General features: G+C 41.7%; 1 protein-coding gene across 3 annotated transcripts in view; it reads left to right on the forward strand.

Moving 5' to 3' along the window:
• Positions 1-17971, forward strand: part of C7H3orf67 (chromosome 7 C3orf67 homolog) — a 205600-nt gene extending 187629 nt beyond the window's left edge. For all 3 annotated transcript variants that reach the window (XM_030569153.1, XM_030569155.1, XM_030569154.1), the window contains 2 exons: positions 4205-4296; positions 13670-17971. In XM_030569153.1, coding sequence (XP_030425013.1) covers positions 4205-4296; positions 13670-13782 — 205 coding nt within the window. In that variant the 3' untranslated portion in view covers positions 13783-17971. The remainder of the gene's footprint in view (positions 1-4204; positions 4297-13669) is intronic.
• The last annotated feature ends 1050 nt before the right edge of the window (positions 17972-19021 follow it).

Here is a 19021-nt window from a genome sequence, read left to right on the forward strand (position 1 = left end):
TTGAATATACAAGACAGATTTTCTGATGCAAATATTGGAGGAAAAAAGAAATGAGATGGTAAAATTGTATAGTGCGTGCTGTTACGTAGCTTGACATGAAAAATAAATTACAGAATAACTGTAAGAATCTTAGTGCCAAAGTCAGTGCTAAACCTAACTTTGACTGTTTATGAAAACTGCCTCTTCTGGGCCTTTACATAATGTGACTCTCAGTGTCAAAGAGTGTACTGTTTAGCATTCAACTTTGTTATCAAGAAAGCCAGAGATAGGTCCTGGCATGTTGATCGTATTGATTACAGCTTGAGGTCTTGATAACAGCATAAACAAAGGGTGTCTCTAATTAAGCAAAATGCTTGATTAGTTTTTCTGTTTTGAGGAGATAAACTGGCTTCTTTAAGAAATTCACGCTAAAATGATTCTTTCTTCAGTCAGTGTAAGAGGAAGGATAAATTAGACATGCAGCCCACAGTCTACATTGCTAAGCAGTCTAATGACCAGTTATCTGCTGGACTTCTTATTTTATACAAAGATATCAAAAAGATTTCAACAAGGAACGTTATAAAATTGTAGCTCACTTGTACTCTCTCCCGCTCACACACACATTCTCTCTTAGGTGCTTCCTTGAAAGCTGGGCCCCAAGACATTAAAAGTTTCATGTGTGCCTAATGCCTGTCTTGACTGCTTGAGCAAAGCATCTGTCAGCATCTTCTTATAAAAGAAACCCACTTTTTAGAGGTTTATCCATCAATTAAAAATCTTTGCTTTCTTCTGAAAGTTGGCAGACAAGATCTTAGCACAGATATGAATTTTGTTTACCAATTTTGGAAAAGGTTGGGTTGGTCATGTGTGGAAATATGAGATCCGTTTTTAACATGCATTTGTTTGAATGGCTTCAACTTTAAAAGTAATGTTTGGCCAACAAGAAGTCCATAATATTAAACTGAAAAGAAAAAAAAATTAAAAGAGCCAAGATATTGCAGTTTAAAAATTGGCCATTGCACCAGCATGGTATTAATAGGCACCTGCTGGATGTGTTGTCTTTCAGATGAGACACAGGCTAGTCCTCTCTCTCTCTCTGGATCTGACCCACTACTCTTCCTTAAAGGTTTTGTGGTGGGGGTTGCTGGTATAGGGTATTAACACGCATGTTCCAGTGAAACATTACATTTTATATTCTTTCAATTCCCCCTGTAATTTCTCATGGAGCTTGTCTTCACTCAGAACACAATGATGTTTGAATGTGATGGTGAAGAGTCAAGTTAGCTGTCATGCTGCTTGATTGTGACTGACCACACAGCATGAATCTGGTCAAATCTGAGATTAAACATCATGTCAGCTAATTATGATTAAACCCTGATCCCAGCAGTAGCACAAAAACTCAGGAACTTGTGCTCAAGGTAGATAATACCAGAAATGCAAATTGCAGCAACGGAAGTGTTTTTACCTGTGACTCTGTGCGTTACAGTGCACTCACTTACCTCACTGGCATTCTGCGATACTTTGGACACTTGGGTAGAAATGGATACTCTTTAGGGCGTTTTGGAGAACGTGTGTGTGGAGAGTGGTAGAGAGAAACGGTCATGAGCGTGGACTGGTCCTCAGGGCCAGTGGCTGAGTGGTAGCGAGGACTAGTTGTGAAGCTGGTCATCTAGGTGCAAATACAAGGATGGTATAAAAGAACATTTCAAATTTTATTTTGTACATATTAAAATGATGGAAAATTCAATATTTCTCTCTCCTTAAATCCTCTATCGTACTTGGTGAAGTTCTGCCCCAGCAGTTGTGTTTTATGAGGTGGAAAATTAGGTTTTTTCATCTTGGCTGCAAAAGAGCAGGTGTATGTCCCCAGATTCACCCCAGACTGGTGTACATACCAGCAGCAGATGATGTGGAAGCAGTAACATGCACCAGCAGCACAAGAACCAACTGAGAGAAGGAAAGCAAAAGGCGTATTTTAGCAGCCACAGCATCCAACTGAGCTCTGCCAGGTTTCTCTTTCAGAAACAAATCCTAGTCTGTGTTATCTCTGGTTGCACTATAAGCACCAGTATCGTACATATTTATTATGTGCCAGATCATAGGCCCCAAGCTGGCAGCAGAAAGTAGTGAAAAGCCAGCAGATCTGGCAGGCCTCATGAGCATTCCCCTAACCCAGAGGAATCCTCTTCCTGGCCTCCAGCATAGAGACGTGCCCAGGACATCCCTGTGTCTGGCTGCTGGAACAGCCCATGGGGAGCATGACCAATAATGTATTAGTTACAGCAGCCCTGAAATTGCTCTGACATATGCCAGAAACCCACCCAGTCGTAAGCCAGCCCCAGCATGAGGCAAACATAAGGGTGGCACCTTTAAAGGCACCTTTGTCCCTTCCCTCCCTCTCCCACCGCCTTCAGTTTTGCACTGAGCACAGCTTGACCCTGCAGGAGGGATCTAGGTTTCTGTCTGGAAACGTGGCCTTAATCTAATAAAGTATGATTGTTTACCAAGGGCCACATCTGGATTCCACGTTCAAATGTCAAGGCTTTTAATGTTTTTAAGGCTAGCTGATGATGGGCCAGTTTACTCCTAGCTGTTTTTCCATATTGAAACATGGCCCCCTAGTGGTGTGCAGCAGCCGGTTTGATTCGCAGTGTAACGTGAAAGAACTGCCCTGGTAACCGGAGCATGCTGGTGCTGCAACTTCTGCCCAAATGCTGTTGGTGAAAAAGTCTGCAGCTCGGTCTGCAAACAAAAAACATATTTCCCTAAAGGTCTGTTTATTCTCCATTACCTGAAATATGATGCTCTCTGTCATACCACGTTCAACTGCAACAAATAGAGTGCAGTAAAGGAACAACTGGATTTTGTATGAACACATGTTAATATGAAAGTCATTTCACAAAGCTTTAGAAAATACAAAGTGAAACAAAGGTATAAAAAGCAGGTCAAGTTAAATAAGGGATAAATTAGCCATCTGTGGATTATCTGGCCCAGACTCCCTTCTTAATTACATAAGGCCCACCAAATCTTGTTCTTTACTGAAGCAAAACACCACTGCAGCAGCTGGGTCCAGGAGGAGTCTTTCTCCATAGTCTTCTAACTCTATATATTCAGCCAGTAAAATGTGTTCTTAATTGAACTCTGCATTTCTTAGCTCTGTGGTAATTCTACAAAAAGGTATCCTAGTGAATGTATGGGTACGAATTACTGTTTGTACTGCAGTAGCACCGAGGGGCTTCAAGCCCATTGTGGTAAGCATGGGTCCAACACATAACAGAAAGCTGGGCCCTGCCCAGAAGAACATAAGGTTTTACTGTGATTGTGCTATTACACTGTCTTCTCTCTCCCTCTGCCATCATGGATTGTCGGTAATAAGACTTATACTACTGTTGTATAATTTTCTCATTTACAGGGGTCTGGTACATGTTATTATTTTACTACACTGAGCATTCTTCTTCCCTATCACTTTTGTTGGATATATTCCGAAAATAACAATGCAGTAAATAAAAACAAATGTTTCTTTGAAAATCATGTGTAAATATGTGTATGTATATAATTATTCAAGTATATTCATAGAATGAACTAACTGTGTTGTAGTTTAATATAAACCTGCAATTTACTGCCATATAGGAATTTTTCTGTCTGCTATAATGAGAGAAACAAAATAAAACATCGTTAGAAAATGCTCCATTAGCCAGAAAGTCCATGAGAAGTCTTTATAGATGTGTTGTTATGAATGTATTTTAATGTGTATTTGTCTGTGATTATGAAATTCTATTATATAGCATGTTAACTGTGCTTATTTCATTAGTTTTGGTTTAGTACTTGGTGTGAGCAGTATTTCAAAATGCAATGCACACATAAAATGGGCAATTTTAAAATAGAAGTGGGTTTTCTTCTTGTTCAGATATTTTCTGTTATAGTTAAATGCCCGTATTCATGAATGTGTTTACTTGAAGGAAAATTACTTTGAGCTTTAGGGCTCACTGTAGAACTGCTTAGAGATTTCTACCTAGGAGATACTCGTTTTGCTGCTAAGCACACCTTAATTTTCAAACTTTTGAAGAGTGCTGCTATTGAGTTTATTGAATGTGAAAAGCACATAATTTATTTTGTTTCACCAAACCAAAGATGTTTATGAAAAGTTTTAAAACTAATTGTAGATTTAGGGAGGAACAAAACAACTTTGTTCAGAATGACTGACGTTTGGATTCATCTTTTTCAGGGACTGGTTAAATGTGTTCAGCCCCCCCATAATTCTTCCAAGCCAAGAGCTAGCAAAGCATATTGAATCTTCAGCAAGTCTAAATATTCCAGGTAGGAATTTATAAAGATAAGACAGTGAGGAGAATGTGTAATGATTTACGAATTGTAACAGAGAAGTATTGCTCAATATTGTTCTCACACTGCTGTTAAACGCTGACTTCTGCACGAAGTCAATGTGGTCATTTGGTTGCACTTCCATGGAGCTAGATTCTGGTCTGACCCTTTTAAGTCCTCTGATTCCTACTGTCGGCTCAGGCTGGTAGAGTCAGACAGGAAGCACTTTCTGACTCTGATAAGTGGAGAATTCATTTGCATAGTGACTGTTATCTGCTAATCAAGAGCAGTATGGATTAGCTTTGGAAGGAAATGCGTCCTGTTCATTTTGAAAGAAGACATTGGTGCTGGGGGAGAAGGAGGTAGGAATGGAGAGTCCATGAAGGGGAGATGTGTAAATGTAAGGCTATAGCCTTTACTCATGCAGGTAATCCCTATACACAAAAATAGCTCCATTGAATTAAATGGAACTACTCTGATGAGTAAGGATTGTTTATGTGAGTAAAGATTTCAGATCATGACCTAAATGAAAGCTTGCTGTGGCTCTTGAGCACTGTTGAACAATGTTGAGTCATCATCTAGAATGATAGCACCCATATGTGACGGTTCTTTACTGGATGTAGGTCTGGTCCTAGACCAAACGGTGCTCCCAGCAAGAAGAGTCTTTGGTGCCCACCCTCCATTTGTTAAACTTTTGAATACCTTATTTGTAATGCTTTGGTTGCCTATGTCACGACTGTGATGCACAATTTGCATGCATAATTTATCCCTGTCATAGGCTCTGTAAAATTTGCCCCTTGCTGCAAACTAGATTGCAGCTGAGATTTTCGCTTCCTATACTGAGCTCCTGAAGGCTTCTTCAGGGTCATCTTTTATTTTCTACAGGGAAAACAGACAGTATTAGAGAGAGCAAAAGTCTATGTTCCACAGTCGTAGAAAGTCATCAAACATTACATGTCAAGTATAGCAAAAGAAGTAGCAGTATTTCTTTTATATTGCTGCATAGACAGGGGTTTGACAGATACCTCTGGCGTCTCATTAAATATGTCCTTTATTATTTGCTACTTACACTCTTCAAATCTTAAAACACAAGTACACTTTCACAATTACACAATAAAACAAGGTTCACAGTATCGCAGCTGGGCTCTCCCTTCGTTCTTATGCCTCACTGACTGACTAGCGATGCCTCGTCCCTTAGATACCCGCGAGGGTATGGCTGACAACATTCTAGGAGGTTTGAGGAAAATGTAGTGCTCAGAAAGCCAGGACGGTTCCATAAGATTCTACAAGGGTCCAGAACATTCTAGAAGGTTAGTGAAAAATGAATCCACATACGGAATACCTGAAACATGTTACTTCAAACATTCTATTTTCTCTTTTGTCACTAACAACAAAAACAGCACTCCGAGCCTGGCATCCCTAAGTCTGGCCCTGGCTGGAGGATGACAAAGAATGTGTCCTGAAACAGGACAGTGAACAACAATAGAGTTAAAATAAATACATCTCTTTCTACAAAGGTTCTTTTTTCTTTTCTGCTACCCTAGGAATAGAATAGGTTCCTACGTTTTTCACCAGGTACAGAGAATTCAGTGTGAGATCTCATAAATCTCAGCTGTGTATTTTGGCTGCCCAAGGGATGAACATGTCTCAGTGATTTACTGTCTAAAATAGATTATGCCCCTCAAATTGGGAATCTTTTCATAGGTGTACATTTGTAATTGCTTATGACAGCAAAATAGAACTCTGCTGTCAAGAGGGGACCTTGCTTTGAAGAATCGAATAATGTTATGTTAAGTGGCCTAAATAAACCAAAGAGAATGGGACAGTAATCCTTGAGTTAAAAGCGTGTTAGACATACATTTCTGATAGGGGCCTGAGATGGTTCTTGATGTCAGTATTACGGAATCCAACACTGGATGCAGTAACCCTAGAATTTCCATAAGGTTGAAAATTGAAAGATTTTAGTTCAGAAGTTGGCACTGAAGCAGATTTGCTAATTTGTTGTTTTTTCCTTATTATTCTCACTAGAATCTCTGACCGAGGTAATTTGTGAAATGCTCATAAATTAACTTGCTTTAATGATAAAATATCATGTGTGTGTGTCGATGGTAGTGTTTAAATGTACTTGTAGCCATCTTGAGTGGACAAACCCTTTACAGCTGCAAAAATGAGACAAAGTTTGACCTGTAAGTGGTAATTGGGTCTTTGCAGTACTTTGTGTGAAAGACATTATACAAAAATGTCCTATTCTGTAATAAACCTGTTAGAGCTTTAGTGCAATGCATGTTTTTTCCCTCAATCCCTTAACTCAGGTTCACTGACGGAAGAACTGCATGCTACTACTTACCCTTAAATTCCTGAACTGCTTGGTGAATGGGATCAGAACGTTCATACCAACAACCCGTGCTCTCCAATCTTTATTTTGAACAACATATTAGATTAGAAAATTAACTATTAAACTATCTTGGGAAGTTGCACAAATAGCAACAGCCAGCCTTTAAGAATTTATGACTCTGAAATCATGAATACCCGAGTGCCAAAGATAACAGAATCATATCAGTAATGAACACCTGTAATTATTTATTACTCATACAAAATATCCTTGTCATCTTTTATATACTTCTTTAACCATATCCTAAAACAAAAAAGTTAATATAATTTTGCTCATGTTAATAAAAGATTTGGAAGATATTCTTTATTTTGGGCATAATGCAAGGGAAATACCCAAATGGCCAATATTCCATAAAAACCACTTCACTTTAAAGTTTACAATTACATTCTTAAGCTTCTTCTCCTTTAGAAACATATCCAGAGATGTATCCAGGTGTCACAAGAAATAGACTTCTAGTCAATAGGGTTGCAGAGACGTAATTGAGAGCAAAATTTGAGCCAATATGCTTGATATCTTTAAAAGTTTTATTTTCCTTTGGTCATTGATGTTTATGATTTAGAGTCCATTACATTTTATTTGATATCTTTCGTAAGACAAAATGGGTAGTAAATGACTCACACATAAAACTCTTTGGAATTTGCCTCTTTTTTCATCAATTTACTTACCTTAACTGCTCATAAAAGAGAATTCTAAGGCCCATGTTAAATAGTCTTGTTGCTCAGGCTGCAACTCTTGGCAATATTTGTAAATTAACTCTGAAACACATAATTACAGTACAGATCTGAGCACCTTGCTATTGTCAAAGACAAAACATATTGGACAAAACATTAGGGATATTCTGCTAAATGTGCAGCTCATCTGACAGTGCGTCCAGTAGAGTTACAACCACAGAGACCAGGTCAAAATTTGGCCCATGTATGCCTTTAGTGATGTCCAGATTGTGAGCAGTTTTCAGGTACTGAAACCTGGAATACAGTGTAACAAAGTTCCTCCTCTACCTTCGTGGGTCCTATGCTTATTGGCGGATTTGTTCGCCTCAGAAATTCGCCATGTGGGTCAGGAATCAGCCCAGAGACCTTCTCCTCTGGTAGAACCTACAGTCCAGGTCAATTCCTCCTGTGTCTGATCAGGAATTGGGTGGTTTGGGGGGAACCCGGGCCCACCCTCTACCCTGGGTTCCAGCCCAGGGCCCTGTGGACTGCAGCTATCTAGAGTGCCTCCTGGAACAGCTGCGCAACAGCTACAACTCCCTGGGCTACTTCCCAATGGCCTCCTCCCAACACCTTCTTTATCCTCACCACAGGACCTTTCTCCTGGTATCTGATAATGCTTGTACTTCTCACTCTCAGCTCCTAGTGCCTCTTGCTCCCAGGTCCTCGCATGCACACTACAAACTGAAGTGAGGTCCTTTTTAAACTCAGGTGCCCTGATTAGCCAGCCTGTCCTAATTGATTCTACCAGTTTCTTCTCAATTGGTTCCAGGTGACCTAATTAGCCTGCCTGCCTTAGTTGGTTCCAGCAAGTTCCTGCTTGTTCTGGAACTGCCCCTGTTACCTTACCCAGGGAAAAGGGATCTACTTAATCTGGGACTAATATATCTGCCTTCTAACAGTCTTCTGTAGCCATCTGGCCCTATCCTGTCACAACAGTGAAAACCCTTTTGTATAAAGTAGGAGGCTGTCTTTATACCCATGCTCTAGGCTATGATAACTGTATAAACATGGCAGCCCTACTGTAATGCAAACAATAAATAATGAATTTCTTATGCCTCTGAGTTTAGAGAAGAATTAAGGCCAAATTTTCAGAAATGGCCCCTGAGCACCTCAGTTTTTAGATACCCGACTTCAGACATGTAAAGTGAGCTTGACTCCAGTAAAATCAATGGCAAAACTCCCATTGATTTAAATGAGGCAACATTTCATCCTCATTTTCCGAGCTGCTGACCAGCTGGAGATTCTGTTCCCTTCTGTAGGAGATGGAGGAGCTCAGGACCTCTAAAATCTCCCAGTGTGTTTGGATGTGATTGATGTTGTCAGGCAGGGCACAGAACCTCTCAGTGTGCCGTTGCTGAAGGGTCTAATGACTAGCATGATTTCGAAATGCCTTGATGTTAAATCTCTTCTGTATTCCTTTTTAGTTGTTTACAGTGTTATGGGGCAAGCCGCATGTTCATGACTGATTAAACGATAGTCTGTTGAGCAGTCATCGGTACCTGTCATGGATCATGTAATATGGACATCAGTCAGTACGATCACAGGCTCTGACAAAGACATAGTCAAGAAGATGCCAGTGTTTGGAACATGGGTGTTTCCAAGTGGTCTTATATGTATCCCTCTGTCTAAAGATGATTTTGTGATAGGCAAACCATGTTGCACACATTTGCTGAGGAGAAGAATGCCATTAGAGTTAACTTTCCCCAGCCCTTCTTTCCCAATGGTGTCTCTCCAGAGTTCAGGATGTCACCCATGAAGTCACCTATGAGGATAAGCTTGTGGCTGTGGCAGTGAGAACTTCATCAAGAGCACAGTAGAACTGCTCCTTGTTGTCTTCGTCATCGTCCAGCTTGGGAGTGTACACACTAATGACCTTGGCATACTGGTTTATTACTAAGCTTAAGATGAAGAGTCATGAGACATTTGTTAATACCCATAGGGAGTTCTAAAAGCTGGTTAGCAATTTTGTTCTTGATGGCAAAACCAACCCCATGAATATGCCTCTCTTCAGATGTCTTTCCTTTCCAAAAGAAGGTATAGTCACCTCCATCTTCTTTCAGTTGGTCTTCATCTGCCCAACAGATCTCATTTAGGGCAGCAATATTGATGCCAAATCTTTCAAGTTCTCTAGCTATTATGGCAGTTCTTTTTTCGGGACAGTCACTGTTCAGGGAATCCACAAGAGTTTGAACATTCCAAGTGGTGAAGTATCAGAGGGATTAGCCGTGTTAGTCTGGATCTGTAAAAGCAGCAAAGAATCCTGTGGCACCTTATAGACTGACAGACATATTGGAGCATGAGCTTTCGTGGGTGAATACCCACTTCATCGGATGCATGCCAAGTGGTGAACGTCATTATTTTGCTTGGGATGTTCTGAGCATAGGGTAAAGTAATCCCAGTGGACACGGCTATCCAGCCAGGAGGGCATTGAGACAGCCTATGTTCAGGGCACCTTTTCTGGCCCCTTCCCCTTTCAGGATGAGCAGACGGGATCCTGAAAAGGACTGCTCAGTCATGGTGGCAGCTGCCAAAATTGCACTTCTGTCTCACGAGTCCAAGTGCAAGATGACCAGCACCCGGCCACCACCTGCGTGCAGATTTGTGAGTAGGCACTCCCAAAGCTCATTGCTGTTTCCACCACCACTTATCTATCACCACAGGACTTTGATAGTGAGAGATGTTAACACCTTTGGCAGAGGCCTGTGCATGACAGCTTTTACCATGAGGGAGCCGGTGTGCAGGCAATAACCTCACGAAACTTGACAGGAAGGAGCCCTGGACCCGGTGGCAGGAGTGTCCAAGACAACTGGAGGTCTCCATCCTGCTGCAGCCCTCATCTGCTTTCACAGATGCAGAGAACTGACAAGTCCTCAAATATGCCTGTTCCACTGTTGCGGCCCTCAAGATAGTTAAGTCCAAAGCAAACTGCAAAGTTTTACAAAGGGATCTCACAAAACTGTGAGACTGGGCAACAAAATGGGAGACGAAATTCAGTGTTGAAGAAGGAAAGGTTATTTATCTGTACAGTAACTGGAGCTTTTCCAGATGTTTTGTCTCTAGGGGTGCTGCTCCACCTCCCCTCTTTCCCTCAGATGCAGAGTCCTGCTGCTGGGCTTTGTAGCTGAGAAGGAAGTGGAGAGACGGCAAGATTACCCCTTCCTATATGCCCTTGTACTGGACCTTAAGGCTATGCGGGTGCAGGTGCAGACCCACTGATACTGCTGACAAAAAATCTCTCATCAAGTGTGTCCTGATGGGGAGCACCCATGAGGACAAACGTCTCAAAGAACTCTAATTACCATACAGGCAAGTAACCTGTATTTCTGTGCGCATCTAACACACCAGCCTATTTTTTGGCCACCTGATAATGTAACCTATATATCATAGTGCAGTCCCAGCTGTAAATAGATTCTGAGTGTTGTGAAACTGGTGCTGTTAGCATAACAGGCTATTTTACTTATTATGAGGTAGCAGTGCATACAAACCACATGATCTACATTACTGTTCTGAGCAAGAGGTAAACATTTAGGATGAAATGCAGGATACAGATTGCATTCAACTGTGAATTATTTCCTATCAAAGGGATATATATCATAACTTACATTTAGCTTTTATAAAAGACAGAACTGAGAAAAGAACTTTACTGTACAAAATGTTCATAGTACATATCCATCTTTAGCACTGTCAGTGTACTTGTACTTGAGGCTAAGAATTGATTTCCATATGCTAAAAACATTCTTGCAGTTAACATAATGCTCAAAATATTAGCTTTAAACTGATTTATTAGCTGGCTGCATCCTATTAACTCTTTGGTGCTGAGAGTTTTAATACGCCCGTCGCCTGTAATGGGTGATGGGCTGGAAAATCTCACTCCTACATTACAATCTTGTACATCGGGGTTAATGTACAAACTGACATTCAAGAAATAGAAACATTGTATTGCCAGAAAGCAGTAGAAATATTATAAAAATGTACTAGAATTCCTCTGTACCTCACATTTCAGTAGTTGTTGGAACTGAGGTAGACCCAATTCTTATTGGCTGGTCTGCTACCTGGAAAAAAATCACTAATGACGTTATCATGCAAAATGCAAGTTTTCTACAAGATGTCTAACATGCTGTGAAGTCTAGGAACCAGGAAGTTGTTGTAAGGGTGCATAGTGCTTGTTTTAGCAGTAACAGACTTCTGTAGTGTTAATAGAAACTGAATTGGCATTAATCCTTGTAGTGAAATGAAGCACTGCAAAATTTTCTTGTGTGTCACCTGACCATGTTCTCTAGTAGAGTTACTGGGTGAAAATCTGGCCCCATTGAAGCCAATAGCAAAAGTTCATGGAGGATAGTTCCATCGATGGCTATTAGCCAGGATGAGCAGGGATGGTGGCCCCAGCCTTTGTTTGCCAGAGGCTGGGAATGGGCAACAGGGGATAGATCAGTGGATTCCATCCACTATGTGTCTTTACGGCATAACTGACATCCAGGGATGAAAGCAGAAATAGGGACTTACCGGTACGCAGCTGGGTTGGGGCCAGCTCTGGCCCCAGAAGGGGCAGGGCCTCAGGCAAAAGAGGCGGGGATGTGGGGGTCAGAGCCAGCCCCTGCCCACCCTGTACCAGTAAGTGCCCTCCCTCGTCAGGATGGCAGTGGCAGCCGGGGGCTTCGGCAGCAGTTTAAAGGGCACGGAGTCGGTGCTGCTATCTCCACAGGCCTCTTAAACCACTGCCAGAGCCCCCAGCTGCCGCTATTACCCCAGGGCTCTGGCAGCAGGGCTTCTGGGGCTTTTTAAAGGGCTGGGGCATTAGAGGCAGCGGGAGCCCCGGGCCCTTTAAATAGCCCTCAGAGCCCCGTCGTTACTCCAGGGCTGTGGGGGCTATTTAAAGGGCCCAGGACTCCCCTGCTTCTACCACCCCAGCCTTTTAAATAGCCCCCAGAGCCCTGGGGTAGTGGCTGTGGGGCTCCAGCGGCTATTTAAAGGGCCCAGGGCAGTAGAGGCAGCAGGAACCCCAGCCCTTTAAATAGCCCCCGGAGCCCCGCTGCCACTATCACAGGGCTCCAGCAGCAGGGCTCTGGCGGCAATTTAAGGGGCCTGGGGTTCCAGCCACTGCTGGGAGCCCCAGGCCCTTTAAATTGCCGCCTGGGGAAGCCAGGCCACCCCAGTACATCATACCAGCCCTTGCCAGTACGCCGTACAGGGGAGTACCAGCTTACTTCCACCTGTGCTGACATCAGAATTTGGTGCCCATGATCACCAAATTTTTGTTTTTGCATTGTAACTTTGGTTTCCAGAGACTTGCACTGACATCTTTTTACAGTTATAACAAAACTAATGAACCTATAATGTCATGATGTAATGACCAGTATGATGTCAAGACCATGGGAAATGCAGTCATTATAGTGCATGTGTAGAAATTAATTTTCAGTTATATTTCTTGAATGTTTCGTAGTTTATTTGCTGTGGGTTTTTTTTTTCAAAATGGTGCACTGCATCACTATACTTAAGAACTAATTACTTACAAATTTTATACATTTTTAAATGAACTCATTTTTGGTTTAGGGATGGCAAACTACGTCTGGAGCAGGATCTAAACTGTTATTTCTGCTGCTCTATACATAAAAAAGGTTTATCAGAATAACACCATCTCTGGTTCCCAAATATTTTGTACCTACTTAATTGCTTATGTTTAATACATTTATAACTTTCAACAACAGAAATCTGATCAAATTATATAATAAGTTAGCACACTTAAAGGTAAATTGTCTGAGACAAGCATAGCAAGGATAAAATCTCTAAATCAAGACCTTTTGCTTTACGTTAGATTATCTGATTCTTTCATCTAGAACATTTTCATGGTTAATGCAATTTCATTTTCACAGATTAAGAGCTGATTCACTGTATTTGTTGTGCATACTAATATACAATTATTTAAGCAATTCTTTGAGAAAGATCTCCGTTATCAATAGATAGCTTTTTAGACCAACTTTTAATATGCTATTCCAGCAAACTGTCTGTGCTTTCAGTTCTTAGGCAAATTTTGCATTATAATTTTACCTCAATTAAATATAAACCTTTAGAAATGCGAATGAAAACAGGACTAAATGTTAACCTCAAAGGTAACAATTTTAGTATTTTGCACAAAAGCCAAGAGGTTACACCCTCCTACAAAGGCACTCTGCCAGATTGTCATCTGTGATAGAAGGGTGCTTTTGCTGTGTTTCAAGGGTGACTAACAGGGTAATTTTACTCTTATTTTTCTCCCTTCACGCAGGTGAAGATGACTTCAGTGCTGAGGAGGAGGAGGAAGTTCTGACTCTTTTGTATGATCCATGTCTAAACTGTTACTTTGATCCGGAAACTGGAAAATACTATGAATTGGCTTAGCTAGTTGCTGGTTCAGAGGGTATTGCCCTCCATCAGAACAGAATTAACATCTATTTCTCTGTAAAGTATTAACCAGAATGTAACATTTTATTCCATAATTGAAAAGTTGAATCCGTAAGTCATTTTGCAAGCAAATGGATATATTTTACAAATAATGTAACATCTGATTTTTGTAGTTTTGTATTGTTATAATACAGTAGAACATCATAGCACACAAGCTCTTGTGGCTTTGACAGTTGCTTGTGAGACTAGTTTGTTTTATATTAAATACTGAAAGATTCTGTGTGTAAACAAATTAGGTGGAATCAAAAGGTTTTTCAGTGTTGACAGGTAAATTATGGCTTCATACAAAGAAAATGTGTTTTTTCATTACTGGTTTATCAGATGTTTGTTTAACTGGATTCCATGATACCTTAACTTTGTACTCCAAGAAGTGGGGTGTGATGTTCAAAGGCATGTGCTCCGTGGGCTCTCTCTCCTTATTCATCAGAAAAAACATCATCTTCCTTCCTCTTCAGGAAAGTCTCTGGACTAATGAAATGGCGTTATAGTAACTGCTTCTGAGAAATCTTATCCACTTATAATCCTTGTAAGGTTACTGTAATACACGGGATTCCTGCTAGCAGATTTAAAGCCCCTTCATTTCATATTTTTGGGTTGTATGAACATTTCTTGGGTTTTGTCACAATCCCCTCTATCGACTGTTTGGCACAGGGGTACAGAATCCAAACGCTAGAGTGGTATAGTTCATACAGTACAATGCTGTTCAAAGCAGACCCAGCACATGCATGGTCAAGCTGTGACTCCAAGCCACAAGAGAGATTTGATATCTAACTGGAAAACTCCCTGATCTCAAAGTGTAGTGATGAATCTCATTTCACGGATTCCCTCTTCCGAAAGGTTGGGGGTGGGAGTGGGGTTCCGCCATTCGATGAAGTGGGTTACTAGGGAGGAAGCAGTGTGTAGCATTTGTGTGTGGAGATGCACTCAGCACGGACAGCTGCTGTGTTACACCTCCCAGCAAAAGATGGGATCTGATTAAACCAAATTGTACTTTTTGCTCTGTAATTATTCTGGGGAAATTCTCCAGCCTGTGCTACACAGGAGCTCAGGCTACAGAATCACAATGGTCCGTGCTGGCTTTGGAATCCCTTAAAAAGTGATTGATTTGGATCTACCCACATTTTGCACTTTCTAGCTTATGTAGCCGTGTATTTCGATTACTCTTCCTGCATCTTCCCTCCTGTTGCGTGTTGCTCACTTGTTTCACCTTGCCTTAAGTTAGGTTATAAGCTTTCAGAGCTGGATGCCCTGTCTGTGTGTCTGAATATGAACAGCACCAAGCACAAGGCGCCCCCCAATCCTGATTGGGAATGCTTTACTCCCAGGGCAAAAGTGATCTACAGGCATTTCTAGTGCTCTGCCCCTCAGCTTGATTATATCTATGCTGTAGCACAACGGTCATTTGCAAGATGATTATTCTGTGAATTTTTGCTAAGAATAAAGCATTCTAAGGTCAGGTTTAGGTTACAACTGGCAAGTAATGGAAAATGGTATGTCTCTAAATTATTTGTAATTATGGATCCCAGTTAATGAACATCATGGCATCAATAGAAAATGCAGTTGTTAATGGGAGCTTGGCATAAGCTCAGAGCATGTAGTCCTTGGCAGGCTTAAACGTACCATCACAAATGGATTCAAGTAAGTGTGCCAACAGAGTCTGCAGGAAGACAGATACTGTACTGGTGTAATTCACTTACTCTGCTTCAACATATTTCTGCCAGCCAGTTTTAGTCCCTTTTTTGTGACTCCTATAGTCAGTTTAAGTGTGCATTGAAATCATGTTTCTGACCTTTGAGAATTGCCTTGGCTGATCTTCACTTATGGGATAGTCACTTCCTTCTAGGTTATAAAAGGTTGTGCAGACCCGGCCTCCCTCCTTCCAGCACCATTTAGCTCAGGGCATTCAGAGTCTCTCTCTCTCTGTGGTGCCCACTGTATTTCTGGCAGTTGTTTTTAGAAACACATTGTTCGTTTCAGGATAATTATGGGGGTTTATGTTGATCTCTCTTCTCGGTGGTTTTAGAAACCAGATCATTTCTGTTCCTTGTATTGCCTCAGCTCTCAGAGGAATGACCTGCTTCTGCCAGGCCTGGTTCACCGCTGGTTTTGAACCATGGCTTACCGTGACAAAGTGGCTGGCTGTAAGAAGTGTCCATCGTGCAAGGGTCAGAATCTGCGCTGGACCAATGTATGTGCTGTGTTCCATGTATCTTGGTGGAAGTCACTCCCCAGCAAGGAGTGGTTGTAACAGCGGCACTCAGCAGGGGCTCTGTGACAATTCAGTCTAAAAATATTGTGGGATGGATACAGAGAATATGGAAAACCGGAAGAAGTATCTGAAGGCCTTCCACTTACTGGAGGCATTGATAGCACTATCCTTAGATCCCTGACTATCTAGTAAGGCCATACTCAGGGTGAATCATCCTGCCACGTTACCCCCATCTTCAGAGCTAGCCTGTAGGTATAGGTATTTGCCAAGGGAGGCATAGCTATAAGTTAAGGCAGGAACCCCAATGAGCTTACAAGCTTCCAGGCCTGTCAGACAATAGTTTAGCTAAACTAATCAAGGCATAGGGCCCAAAAAGCCTTAGCATAAGCAGCTAATGAGGAATAAACCTGGATCATAAGTAAGGCTAAGATTTTGTCATGGGTGTTTTTAGTACAAGTCAGAGACAGGTCACAGGTAATAAACAAAAATCACAGAAGCCTGTGATCTGTCCCTGACTTTTACTAAAAATACCCGGGTGAGGGGGGACAAAGAGAGTGGTGTTGGGGCTTGCAGCTGCTCCAGCCCCACCACTGCTGGTCCTGAAGCAGGGGCTGACCCAATCCCAGCTGCTGCTCCTGCGGGCTGGGGACTGCTATTCCAACAACCCCGGGGCTGGCCACCAGACAGCTGTTCTGTTAGCCCCAGCCTGGCCACTGATCAGCTGTTCTGGCAGCTGCTGCTCCAGCAGCCCCGGGGCTACCAGCTATTCGAGCCCTGTCCCAGAAGTGGTCCTGGAAAGTCACGGAAACCATGACCTCCGTGACAGAATCATAGCCTTAATTGTAAGATTTCACCAGGTAGAATGCTGGACTGACTAAACTGCTGACAGGTAACCTCACGATGTCAGTTTATACCAGCTTGAGATATTTACAAGTTGGAACATCAGCAGATGTCTGATCACAAGAATGCCATGGCAACTAATGGACGTACATGCTAATGAACTTGAGGTAAAAGGCCTAGTAACATGCAGAAGAAGGGCATCCCAACATTAGTGGGGTGTGGAAATTGAAATAAGGAAAAGGGGCTGAACCCCCTGTTGAATATGCATTAGGCATAGTGGTGTCAGCATAACCCATTATAAAAGTTTTATCCTGACCTCTGTGCCTTGGGAGATGCCAAGACAATGACCACTGGTGATGGTGAGGATGACGAGGATAACTTTCAGGTCTTTGTGCAAGGGATGGTGTGAGTATATAAATGCTCAGATGCTCATTCTGTATTATTTCTATCTAGCCTTGCTGGGTAGGAGTGTTTCCAAATTTGCTAATACTGTTAAAAACCTTGCTATTACGGAAGGCTTTTCCTAAGTGTGAGTGTTGCAACCGTCTGTGTCAGGGTTCCCCACGTAATAATAATTCTGACATTGGGCCTGATCTTGGGATTAGACCCCACCAAACCTCAGGGTTTCCAGGTTTAACCTGGTCTTTTGTGTTATAGGTTGATTCAGCTAATCATAATGTACTGGAATGGAACTTTGTGGTGTATTGTCAATTAATATATGAATTGTATTCTTTTAGGATTCTGCTTGGGTATATAACACCCTTATAAAATGTTTGTTGTCCTGGTATTTGAAGGTTTGCCTGCTCGAATGTTTCACCTCTTACACATCCCGCTATTATGTTGTATCAGTGTTTTAGCCTCTTGCCCTATCAAGCCGCTTTGTGTTCTCAAGGTAAAAGGTCAAATGGATCCTATGTATGTCCAAACAATAACGCTGATTTATTCTCCAAAAAGGGATCATAGGGATGTGATGTAAACAGACTCTTACGTGTTTGTGATCCAACCTGTCACTCCCATTGAATTTCTTTGATTAAGGGAAGGCAAAAGGACTTAATCCCTAATTTTAAGTCCTATACAAGGAAAATAAAATATTGTAAAACCAACTTTGTAGTTAAAACTCTCCGTGTATGTTTCCTTTCAAAAACATCAAGGGACCAATTAAGCCCTCCGAATTGATTTTGTGGGACCACTCTCTCTTACACAAAAGGTAGGAGGTAGTGGATCTCTTTCAAAGTGGGTGAAAGCAGTTCCCCATTGCTAAGGCTCTGGTAGAAGAGATGTTTCCTCAACAGCGATGCTCCATCAAAAATAAAAACACACCCCTGTGTTTTTGTTTTAGTTAATAATGTGAATTAACTGTGATTGATTGACAGCTGTACTAATAACCAAGATATGGGATAGTTCTAAGTTTATAGAATACCAGGGTTGGAAGGGACCTCAGGAGTCTAACCTCCTGCTCAAAGCAGGGCCAATCCCCAGAATCTCTAAATGGCCCCCTCAAGGATTGAATTCACAACCCTGGGTTTAGCAGGCCAATGCTCAAACCACTGAACTATCCCTCTCCCAGTCTAGTTTAACTTGGACTAATGAGACTTCTTTAGCTGTATATTAGGTGTCAATTCATAGATGGGGAAAAATATGTGACTGAAGGTGCCCCAGTGGGCAGATCATTTCCCTCTGTCCAGTAGTGCAATCAAGGGAGTCAGCCCCTAATAAGCCCTGTTGTAAAGGCCATAATAGGCAAATGTGTGATGCTGGGCTATGAGCTAGGGGATGTAACCACATGACCTTCGGTAAATTGGAAAAAGGTCTTTCCCTAATCAGTAACTCCAGGCGAGGAGGCAACTACACCTATAGTAGGAGTATTAATCAGACGGATTCAATTTATGCACATTCCTGTTGGGTTCAATTTGTCAAATTGGCGTGGGGTGAATTTAATTACTGAGGCTTCTTTCTTTTCAGTGCTCCTTGGATCAGGTTACTGCTTATCAGCAATGAGGAGAGAACAGTGGAAATCATTTGTTCTCCATATGGTAAATGTGTTAAACACCATCAGGAACTCCCTCTAGTATTTAGAACTGGGGAAAGTCCCACATTTAATCAAAGATGAGCCCATCTTACATTGGT

Source organism: Gopherus evgoodei, chromosome 7 (genome assembly GCF_007399415.2).
Source record: "Gopherus evgoodei ecotype Sinaloan lineage chromosome 7, rGopEvg1_v1.p, whole genome shotgun sequence".
NCBI classification, from domain to species: domain Eukaryota; kingdom Metazoa; phylum Chordata; order Testudines; family Testudinidae; genus Gopherus; species Gopherus evgoodei.